Consider the following 12222-nt stretch of genomic DNA (forward strand, 5'->3'; position numbering starts at 1 on the left):
TTCTGTAATTTCTTTTGAATGAGGGTTTAAAATGAACTTGTTCCACAAAGATCCTCTAGGTGGTGCCCTATGTCAAGTGATGAGCTGTATTTCAGTACTATATAGAATTAAGGCAACATTAACTTTTTGTGTAGAAATTTGTTAGATTGTGAAAAGATAACAATGCAATATGGTAACACTTTACAATGAGGACCGATTAGTTAACGTTAGCAAATATTAACTTATGAGCAATACATTTGTTACAGTATTTATATTAACGTTAGTTAATAAAAATACAACTGTTCATTGTTAGTTCAGGTCTATTTAATAATATTAACAGATACAACTTTTGATTTTAATAATGTATTAGTAAATGCTGAAATTAACTAAGACTAACAAATGCTTTATAAATATGTTTTAAAAGTTAGTTCATGTTAACTAATCTATTTAACTAGTTAACAAATGAAACCTTATTGTAAAGTGTTACTGAAAGTATATTAAACCAGACTCACCTGCCCCATATACTTCCCTTCAGGATTATTATTATTAATTGTTTTACATAAGCGTGTACTCTTGTATGTGTACTCAGCAAGCCAAACTGATGCCCAGGCGGGACCATTACATTAAAAAGTATTTTAATTAAAAAACAATGAAATACAAATGAAAAGTACCTCTTGATGAAATGCTACTAACATTTTATTTCATAAAATAAAAGTCATTTTAAAAAAATTGACACAATCTAAATACACTGAAATTAATCAATATGACGGCATGCGAGGCAATGACACCTGTTTTCTCCTTATGAGGTGAACCAGTAAAACAGTTCATACCCAAAAAAAAAAAAAAAAAAAGTGGTGCTACTTCCACTGCCAAAGAAAATGGCAGCATTTGTACAAATGTCTTTCATATCTCCCCAGAAGTGACAAAACACCTGAAGCTGCTTTTATTTGAGAAGGATTTTTTTTTTTTTTTTTTTACACATTGGTCTTGTGCTCTTTTATATCCTCTCCAAAACATTCACATTTTCATATTTTCTAAGTGCCATTTATTACTTCTTTGCCACTTTGTTTCCAGTCAATACATGATCTGCAGTTCATCAGAAAGGTCACACTCAATAAAACACTCTCCTATCTACCTAAAGAGATTTGTTCTTTTGGCTTTGTTCATTTTATGTCTATGACATACATGTTTGTGCCAATCAGCTGTATAGCATTAAAGCACAACCATAAAGGTTCCCTCAAATGTTGTCATTTACAAACACATTCCAATTTCCCCAAATACGCACTCAGAATACCACAGTATTTGCCGTCTTACGTTAACTATTGCATTTACCTATCCCCACTGTGAATACCAACATTGGTATGTTACTCTCAAGAATTGATCTGGATTTTGTGGAGGGCTATGAGACTATGCATGTACATTTGACAAAGACATGTGCGGCATTGTTAAATGATTTATGATAACTGTGCTTTTCACAGTAGTGTCCTCAATAAATAATATCCATTGGTGAGAGAAGAATCAATATGAATTATTCATGATAGTGTGGAGACACACTCACTCTTAAAAAAGACATTACTATATTATTACTATATTAAAGCCTGTTGGGGTTGTTTAAAATATTGTTTGGTTGGAGTTGGTCGTACAAACATTACATGATGTAAACATTAATAGCTTGTTGTGTGTCATGTAGCTATTGCAGCAAACTAAACACCCCACTCCTGCAATCCATCATCTTGATTTAAATTCTGTACATTATGCTTTCGGTATTTAGACCCCATATATCACTTTTTGTGACTAAACATATAACACTGAAATCCTTTAGAAATCCTCAACTTGCATGTGGATCAAGAGCTTTAATTGTATCTTGACTATTCAACAACATTCAGTCGTGGTTGGAAGGTGCGGAGCTCTTGTTTAACTGATTCTAAGCATGTTGTGCTTATAACAGCAATAAGGCTTCATGAGAAATGACGTTCAGAAATAACCTCTACAAACATTTTTGAAAACAAATTAGGTTCACATGCCATCAAGTAGTAAATTTGGTCAGATTCCTCAAAACAGCAATACCACAGACCAAGCCAGGTCACCGATCGTTACAATCATATAACAAAGAGAGAAAAGTCTCCATTTGTATCCGTAAGCGTAATTTCATACAAAGGTAGACCTGAAATCTAGACAAAATGAAGTATTTTTTACACGTCGTACAGACTCTTTGAGGCCTTAGGAAATGTGCTTTTCAAAGCTTGAATGACAGAAATACTTTTCTCTCTCCTTTCTGTTGCTCCCCACTTCATTCTGGGCTTTAACTCCTCCACACCATCAGTCAGCTATAAGAAAACCTGTGGATTCATTTGTTCTCTTGATGTCTTTGAAAAGATTTCTGTGCAGCTGTGAAATTGAAAAGAGAGCACCATTTTATTATGAATCCTCTTGGAGAGAAGACAGTCGCCTACAGCTCGCTTCTCTGTCATGAAGCAGAGCAGTGAAAAATGTCATTGGTTTTTGTGTGTGTGTGTGTGTGTGTGTGTCACAAAAGACCAGAGTGAGACATGTGAGGGGGTGGAAGATGCTCGGTGGTCTGTGCATGTGTCTCCATCTTGACTCTCAGCAGTGTCCAGACCATTTACAGATTTGAACCTTTTAATCAAATGGATGGTGTACACAAGTTGTGTTGACATCGGTGATCAACAAGAGCCCGTAAGTCATATGAAAATGATCCAGTCAGTAAAACGCATAATGATGAATAGGCCAGATGCTTTGTCCTTACGTAGACGCTGTATACATGTTGTGAAAATGTTGCTGCAACGTTTCTCCAGTAGTCTCTGCTCACACAGTCCCATTTTCGTGCCTGGACTTGTGGACTGTGGTGCGGGCCAAGGGGCTGCTTAAAGAAGGGGCCAGCGTACATAAGAAACCGGCAAGCAGGGTGAGACCCAGTCCGCCCCAGGCACAGAACATGGACCAGCCATACCCATGACTGATGTCCTCTGGAAGGCCGTAAAGGTAACGTGGGTAACGGGACAGCTCAAAGTTAATGCCCGCCACACACGTACAAAGGGAGATAATACAGCAGGTTCCTGTCAGAGAGGAAATTACTCAAGATGTATCATCAAACATTCATGAAACACACTTTCCTTTTAGATCACAAATATAGGATGCAAAGAGTTCATGCTTTTGATCTATCAAAGCACCTTTGTGTATTTACATAATGTTGTATGAGAAACCAGCCACTAGATGGCGACATAATTGAGCAGTCAAGTTACATTCCGTCACTTTTCTCTCTCTCTCTCTCTCTCTCTCTCTCTCTCTCTCTCTCTCTCTCTCTCTCTCTCTCTCTCTCTCTCTCTCTCTCTCTCTCTCGCACACACACAAACACTCTCTGTCTCTTACCGCCCATGAGGAAGAGTAGTCCAGCTACATACTGCATGAGATCATGTTGTTGACAGCATCCAAGAACTCCGATGATCCAGCCAAAAAGAATGATAGAGACAGCCATGCCCACAAAACCTGCTGTCATCCTCCGCAGATCTGCAGCACAAAACACAATCATCAAGACCCTTTTGTTGCTATTCGGGGCTTTATAAGCATCTAGTGATGCTTATACTGCATGTTCAATATTTACGTTTTGCTTTTATTTTATTCATCAAGGACTTTTTATTATATACATTCATAGTATATAGGCCTACTACAAAGGTAATAATGAAACTAATACAATTGCATCAAGAAAGCAACCAATTCCTACGATGCTATTATTATACCCATAAAAAAAAATGTAATAAAAATATGGCCATACAGGGCCAGTTAAATTATTGATTCGCAACACGAAGAGGGAAATAATATAATCCATGATAAAAGATCAGTTTACTCTACTGTGCATATTATTTCATATTATTAAATCGTATCTTGAACAAACTATTCACTCATTTAAAAATAACATTTCTTATTAATATCACAGTTGAAAACAGTTGCTGCTGCTTAATATTTTTGTAAAAACCGTGATACTTTTTTTTTCAGGATTCTTTGATGAATTGGAGGTTCAAAATAACAGCGTTTGTTTGAAATATATATATCTTTTTTAACATTATAAATGTCTTTACTGTCACTTTAATGGATCCTTGCTGAATAAAAGTATTTATTTAAAAAAAGGGTAGCCTAACACTTTAGTTTAGAGTCCAATTCTCACTATTAACTTGTTATTCCTAGGATATTGGCTGTTTATTAGTACATATAAACCACATATTTAAACCATGCCTTATTCTGCATGACCATATTCTACATCCTTAAATCCTACCCAATAATACCTAAACTTAACAACTACCTTAACTATTAATAAGCAGTAATTAGGAGTTGTTGAGGCAAAAGTTGGAGTTAATAGTTAGTTAATAGTGAGAACAGGACCCTAGTCTAAAGTGTGACCAAAAAAAGGTTAAATCAGTAAATCTAAAAAGGAGGGAAATATTCCCATCAGTGAATATTCTGTATTTGTCAGTACAGGCTGGCAGGCAGTATAAAATGTTTGACCTTTTTGGTGAAATAATGAATCTTTTTTTAGTGCTTTAATGTGCTTTCATTTAAAGTAAACGATATAAGATGTCTTGGAGCATTACAAAGTATCATCCATGCATTCATTCTCCAAACCATTAATCCTCTAGTGTCACAAAAAAGTATCATATTTTATGAACATATTGCTACAACTGGGGATTAGAGAAGGATCAGTTACAATCCCTTTATAAGTAAAAAGTGTACACAGTTTCACAAATATTGTCTTTAAACATGCACATCACAGACAGAATTGTTTATGAATTAATGAACTGATCAACCCCACAGGCATGAATTTTGTATGTCTGACACAAGTAAAAAAGCATCAGTCAGACTCACGCAGAGCATGCCACTCATCTTGTCGGATGGTCTTGGTGATATTGACGGGAAGGTTTCGAGGCAGGATTGAAGAGGTGTAATGATACTTTACAGGGGTGCATCTCTGAATCAAACCTATTTGAACAAAACAGTGAATCAAGAAGTATACTCTTTCATGACATTTACAGCATTTACTGTTTAGGAAAAGCAAATCAGTCCGAGGCTTTAATCTCCTGAGGAACAGCAGGTCTGTTGTGATCAGAAAATGCAACAAAGCGGCCCATGCTTGTATCACTTTAATTAAAACATTTCCTGTAGAGCAATTAGGCACACGTGATCAAATGCGCAGGGTCATAAATGTCATAGTTACATATTGATTTTATTTTCATGTAAAAAAAAAAAAACCTACTTCATTCAGTTGTAGAATTTTAATACTATAAACCCCTCGGTATTTAAGAATACCTGAACTGCAATGACAATCACTGATGTCTGTGAAATATAGCAAAACTGCTATTTTTGAAGGGAAGAGTTATGTTATATGGATAGTCATTCCTAAACAGTAGCATGTATACCATTGCAAATTATTTGTATTAAAAAAAAGATAGTGTGAGACACACATTTGTTTGGCACTGTAAGGACTTGAATGTGTTGTGTATCAGACAAGATTGCCTTCCTCCCTGATGAGAAGCTTATGAATCCTGAACAGGCGAGTGTGTGAACCTTTTAGAATAATTAACTTGCACTTTATGAAGCCGAAACAGTCATTTTCATTCATAAGGTTTCCTTTGTCAGGACATAAAACAGACTTAATCTGGTAGAAATTCAAATCTTTATCAGAGAAACCTCAAATGTAACTCAGATAACATGAAATGTTGTGACTTTCACAGTTTGTTGTATTCTACCAATACATGTCAGTCCCCACAGGCTATGCAGCCAGGGTTTTTCAAGGTACAGTTTGTGTTCTTTTCACCCACATCAGCATTATTTTTAGCATTCCTCAAGCTGATGATTTGGTCTAGGATTGATTTGCATAAATCAGAGGAGGCTTTTATGTTCTATTCATAAGTGTTGCACAGTGCGTGGTGTGGTTTGGCACTCTTTCAGTTGTTAGACTAGGTGATGGTGATGCAAGATCTGGGGCCTCCTTTACAAAATGTTGCGTAGAAATCATCCTACACTTGATCTTACGATCATTTCACAAATGTATACCTATACGTTGTGATTCAGAGAACGAACGTACGCACAAAAAAACCCTGTGTACGCCTCTCATCCGAATGGGAAATGTATCTAAAATGATCTTGAAATTGTGCGCAGCTGAATAGTTTTAGATCTCTGCCTAATTAATGTCATTCGCATATAAAAGAGCACCAGTCAACGTCCAAATCCTTTACCTGAGAAGTGCTTCGATTTCCAAACACCTGCAGTACTCCGACTCTCTGGCACAAGGAAAAGTGTGTACGTCTGCTTTGACACTCACATGGCACTAAGCACTTTTCCACGTCAAAGACCATTTTGTATAAATATAAACGTTGGTGTGGATTTTAGCGTACGCACACTCTAAGTTCAAATCTGTGCATAAGCACGTTTTATAAATGAGGGCCACGGGGTGGTTTTCTGTTTGGATGACTCAATATCTCTTGATGTTTTAGCTGTGTTACAGTATATAGCTAGGTATATGATTGCATTTGCATCTTATGGAATCTTTCTCTGCCTGCATGCAATTTTATTTCAGACACCCAACATTAAAGTTTTGCTTTATTTTCACATGCATTTTCTATACATTGACACTTATGTAAAACCTTAACCTGACTTAATATTGGAAGTTAAAGGGGTAGTTCGCTCAAAGATGAAAAATGTGTCATCATTTACTCACCCTCAAGTTGTGTCTTTGTTCTGCTGAACACAAAGGAAGATATTTTGAAGATTGTTTGTAACCAAACAGTTGTGGGGCACCATTGACTTCCATAGTATTTTTTTCTCCATACTATGGAAGTCAAAATATCTTTCTTTGTGTTCAGCAGAAGAAAGAAACTCATACAGGTTACCCCCTTTAATTAAGTTTTAGAGCACAGAGTCAACAAAGCCAGAAAATGTTAAATGAATGTCAGCAATAAAACCAAAACGTACCTCTAAGCAATAATGACATTTCTCATGTAACCTGAAAAATATTGAGAAACTTCTGTTGGAAGCTAACCTAGGGTGATATTAAGCACAATAACAAATACTTTCATACAGCAGTGAAATATGACCTTGCTGCATCAAAAAGCCTAGTTTAGATGTTCTTTTTCTACCACAGAATGTGATTTTGTTCTGTCATAAACAACAATATAAAACACAAATGCTGCACAACTGGTTCACTAGATTCTCAGAGGATTCTCAGTCATCAGAACCATGTTGGGTCAAAGGGTGAGATAGACATATTCTGGATTAGACAAAACAAGAGATGAGAGGTGAAGTCAGGGATAGAGAGGACATGCTGCCATTTAATTAGTCTTTACAGAAATTAGACAGTTAAATTCATTAATCACATTGAGTTTGCTGCTATACAGATCTGTGATGAAATGACGAGTACAGACCTCATGCGTGAGCTGAGCAGATTGTGTCATGTTTATCATATCTATGTGTCAAATATATTGTGACAGCTTGTTCTATGTCACAATCCCAAACTGACACATCAAAGGAACCAGGAATCTCTTACAAAGACACTTTGCACATTCTGTTCATTTCTCTGCTGAAGAAAATGCATTTTTGTACTCTGAAAAACATGTCTGTGAAATCTGATGAAAGAGATTTCAATTCAATTGGTGAACCAAAGTTATAACAAAAGAAACAAAAATCAATAATCAATTTTTAGGATACAATTCAAATTTGCATAGCACATTTTATTAGCTTTTTATATGTATTGCTACTGAGAATTACAGTATTAAGCATGACATGTGATCTTGTCTTATTCAGTTTTTAAAACATTCTGACATGTTTCAAATATTTTACATTTGGTGTACTATAATGATTCGATTTAGTCGGAACTGTTCCAGTTCTCTAAATATCATTTTCAGTTTGGTGGATTAACAGTGCTCAGATATTTTTTAACCATTAGGACAAGTAAACATCTATAGTATATTTTACTGTTAGTATATTTAGAACCAATTATGTTAATTCTGCTCAGGAGAGTATCACTGACAATCAGGAACAATGTTTTGCCTGCTTTATCTGAACACAAAGATTACTGGGCTGACACCAGTTAATGAATAAACTGGACTATAAATCTGGAAGAAATGTTTTCCTGGGTGTTGGCTCAGTCGAACTGGAGTGGTTGCACACCATCACTACTTCATCATTCATGACATCTACAGAGCCACTTAGGGTGACCTGGGAAAATCAATGAACAAATTATTGATGAAGATATGGTCAAGTGAGCGGCGTTCCTTCTCTTTGCAACCCAGCAAGAGAAATGGCTGCTGTAAGAGCTCACACTTAATATTTAAGGCCTGAACATAAGGTGGAATGAGATCTTTATCAAAGAATAGGAGAGTGCTGTAAGCCTCTTATGAGATCAGTATTCATATGACGAGGAAAGTAAAACATGATAAATTTGCTTTAAGTTTAATCATCTTATGGATATTGTTATCTGGTAAACTATATAGTCTAGGCATTCTTTAACACGGTGTTATTAGGGAAGGTAATTTGTTTTACAAAACAAATACTTATGTTCACTAGTAGGCTACTACATTTATATGCCACAGTATATATATATATGACAATATATGTAAATATTGCCCATTTTGCTCTGTTTCTTAAAAAGCTACAATTCAAATTTGAAAAAGCTACCATACCTAAACCAAAAATGTGGTTTAGGTAGTTTGGCATAATCCCTTCTTTATTTAAATAGTTTTGTTTTAAAATATTATTACTAGGCCTCAATGTGACGTTTTCTACTCTAGGTTATCAAAGAAATTATCCTATAGCATATATCATCTCAGACATCCTTATTTATCACAGATCCTCATCATTTATTTTTAATACTTTTAATTTCATTTTTAGAATAATCATTTCAAAATGTTCTATATTCGTAATTTAAAATGTACAATTGTAATTGCTATATAAATACACGTATGCTCTGTGCAGCATTATGCAAATGCACCTTTTGGTGGTCTCTAAGCAGTTTCTGTTCCGCCTTTACAGATGGCACACACAGGTGTATAGGCTGAATTCAGCACCTCGGATAGCGACAGGGATCAGATTCAGGCCTTCCACATTTCCCCTTCACTGTTGACATCGCTTTACAACTAAACTTAATAAGGGAAGTGTCACTAAGCGAAGGCTAATGCCACGTAGGTACAGAGACAACGGGAAGAACCAGCCTATCCGAATGGCACTGATAACAGTCACTGGATGAACGTCCGCATCCGTTAGCTTCGAAACAAAACGGCCTGGACCGAGGCTCTAGTGCTTGACAAAGGCACCTCAAAACAGAAAGCAACTCACCTTTGTAAATGAGATCCTCGGTCTCCAGGTCAAACCCCTCGCGATGACACTTTTTCCACAGACCGGAGATCGTGGAGTTGAACTGGCGGCTGCAGTGAGACTCCATGGCCGTCGCCGATGCCGGAGCGTGCCGCTTCACGCGCGCCTCCGTCGCTTTCCTCTCATAACCCTTTGGAGGCATCTGGAGTGGCAAGTTGTGATTTGAGATGTAAATGTATCCGGGATCGTTCCGCTTGTTTGCGTAGTTCTTACAGCGCTCGCGGTGCCGCCGAGCATCCGTCTCGTACCAATAATCGGTGCAGATGGCCATGGCCAACAAGACCAGAGCGGAAAACGCCAAGAAAAGCCCCGCGCTGGTTAAAATCTTAATGGCGGCCATCTTCTCTGCTCGTTGGAGAGCCCAGACAGACGCTCGGTCCTCCCTCGGCAGCCGTTGTGAAAGCCAAAGCAAGAAAATACACCGAATCTCTAGCAGCTCTCGGACGCTGACATGACCAGGCTCGATTCCAGCTCGATGCGATCTATTGTTGCAGAGCGCCCGGCCAGATGTGCTGGTTTTTCACCATCTATTTTGATTTTGAGTTAAGGAAAGGGGGAGAGATGGGAAGAGGAGAGGCGATGCGAGAACCAGGAATGAGTGAGTGGTGGTTTGGTTTTGAGTGCAATGCTCTCTCTTTCCTCTTGGGCCTCAGCGAACTGAGTGAGAAGAGACCAATTAGGTGCACCGGGAACATGAGGAATAGTGATAAACATGAGAGGGTCATTTATTGATTACAAACTCCAGCACAGCATTACAGATGTAAACAGCTGTTCAAATATTTATTCAAGACTGTACTGTATCCTTTTTTTATCTCTCTTGCTCTCCTTGATGTTTACTAATAACTAATTATTGGGGAATTCCATGAAATGGATGCTTTTCATTTAAAAAAAAAAAAAAAAAAAGTGGCTAATTAAATTTCGTTAAACATTTCGTATAGGCTATAACTATGTTTTACAGTATGCTATAAAAAGTGAACATCTATAGCCTCTTAAATTCATCAGTTTACTGTAAAAATGATACAAAGAATTGCATTTATATATAAATGTCAATTTTTCAGGACACTGTATTTTAAAGATAATTTTGTAAAAATCCAAATAAGCTTTACAGATCTTTCTTATAAATGGTTTAAACAATGTTTTTCCTGATTGTTCAATGAACCATCCACAATTATTGCGCATGCACCTGTGGAACAATCCTTCACCCAAAAATGAAATTTCTGTCATTAATTACTCCTCCTCATGTCGTTCCAAACCGAGAGCTTTCTGACCCCCTATAGTCAACAACCACTTTGAAGGCCCAGAAAGCTAGTGAAGAATTTATATATATATATATTCAGCAATGTTTTTGTGTGGGGTCACACATCTTCTTGCACATTTCTTTATTTTTAAACACATTATTATAGCAAATATGGGGACAGGCCAAAAAGGCATCTTGTTGAAAGATCATTTTTAACTTAAATATCTTAAGAACTAATGCCTAACATAAATTATTATCTATTTATTTATTTTACAGATGAGTGAAAGACACAATTTCCCTTCTCAGAGTTAAATATTAGGCAACAGAAAATCCTTGTCATTTGAATTTGCTGGAATAAATTGAAATATTAGCACATTGAGAAAGTAAACAAACCGGAACAGAAAACTGCTCAATGGAAACTCTCAGAATGCAGCACTGTGTCCTGCCCACGTACGGTAGACTTTGTCTTCGGAAACATTCCCAACACCAGTAAAAAAAAAACACACAAAAAAACAACTTGGCCTACAAATCTTTACCCATATTATGAGAACTGAGAAAGTATTTGTGTTATTGTGCATATTAAAACACGTATTTAGCCTGAAATATCAAATATGATGCACAATTGGCCTTACACATCACATAGAGTGTGTGAAATGTCTTACTGTCTAACTTTTGCATCTGTCCTTTCAAGACTTTTTTTTTCTTCTAGTTTCTCCCCCACTCTTGTTATTTCGGCATTATTTTACTTCCCTGCTCCTCTCTTTCTCCCAATTTTCAACATGATCAGGTGTACTCAAATCTTTTATTAATATACTTGGTGGGAACTGTAGCAGCACTAACTTGCCACCTGTCATCCATGGAGGCGGCCCACAGAGAGGAGCTTCAGAAGCGTGGGAGGTTCAGGTCAAGATACAGGAGAATAAATCATGTTAGTACAAGCAGCCACGTTTTAGGTGCCCATCGGAAGCCGTTTTGAAGGACAAGGCATAAAGGCTTTCGAAAAAAATAAATGAAATAAAGTGGCACCTCATTGTCCAAAGTTCCAGGCAGTTTCCCACACACTGGGCTCTGTCAGGGCAGATGACAAAGGAAGACAACCCACAGGCTAGTCGTTATGGCAACGGTCCCTTGCCAAACAGACTGTGTTGAAATAGGAAAAGTGTGAACACAAAATCAATACCACCCCCTGATTCCCATATGACATTTCAGACCCCGACTGTGCAGAAAAATGTGCTTGTGGCACGCATCTTGGCATAGCCGACACCGTTGCAGAACTGCTACTTTGAACATACAGGTCTTGGAGTGGCAGGCAATTCAAGCCATTTGTGAGTATGACATCTCACATTGAAAAATGCAAAGACCTTGCAGAGACAAAATAGACTCCAAAGATGTGCAAATAAACTCCACACAGTTGTCAAGCCAAACTGCATCAGCATAGAACAGTAATGAAAAGTCAAAGCTCATGGATGGGTATAGCTTGCTAACGGTTAAACATGGAAGGGGATCCATAATAGAAAGGGTAGCCATCTTATAAGAGTCATTAAGCATAATAGTTCCTCCACATGGGCATAACAGCCAAGGGATAGCTGGTAATTCAGCAGGTCATGAGAAACCCATGCGCCCTC

The 12222-nt window shown here is 37.2% G+C and overlaps 1 protein-coding gene across 1 annotated transcript; it reads right to left on the reverse strand.

Moving 5' to 3' along the window:
* Nucleotides 1-659: 659 nt before the first annotated feature.
* tmem276b (transmembrane protein 276b) lies at nt 660-10013 on the reverse strand. The gene is made up of 4 exons (XM_056247957.1): nt 9322-10013; nt 4858-4971; nt 3370-3507; nt 660-3056 (listed from the first exon to the last, which is right to left on the reverse strand). The coding sequence occupies exons 1-4, from the start codon at nt 9698-9700 to the stop codon at nt 2806-2808; spliced, it is 882 nt and encodes a 293-aa protein (XP_056103932.1). The 5' UTR covers nt 9701-10013; the 3' UTR covers nt 660-2805.
* Nucleotides 10014-12222: the final 2209 nt, after the last annotated feature.

This window comes from Rhinichthys klamathensis, unplaced genomic scaffold (assembly GCF_029890125.1).
Source record: "Rhinichthys klamathensis goyatoka isolate OS25496 unplaced genomic scaffold, OSU_Roscu_1.1 h1tg000051l_1, whole genome shotgun sequence".
Classification (NCBI taxonomy): domain Eukaryota; kingdom Metazoa; phylum Chordata; class Actinopteri; order Cypriniformes; family Leuciscidae; genus Rhinichthys; species Rhinichthys klamathensis.

Coding starts and splice junctions, on each gene's coding strand:
- tmem276b (XM_056247957.1), bottom strand. CDS start 9,700: ATGGCCGCCATTAAGATTTTAACCAGCGCGGGGCTTTTCTTGGCGTTT. Junction 4,972..9,321: donor CGAGGATCTCATTTACAAAG/GTGAGTTGCTTT, acceptor TTGTTCAAATAG/GTTTGATTCAGAGATGCACC. Junction 3,508..4,857: donor AGATGAGTGGCATGCTCTGC/GTGAGTCTGACT, acceptor TTTGTGCTGCAG/ATCTGCGGAGGATGACAGCA.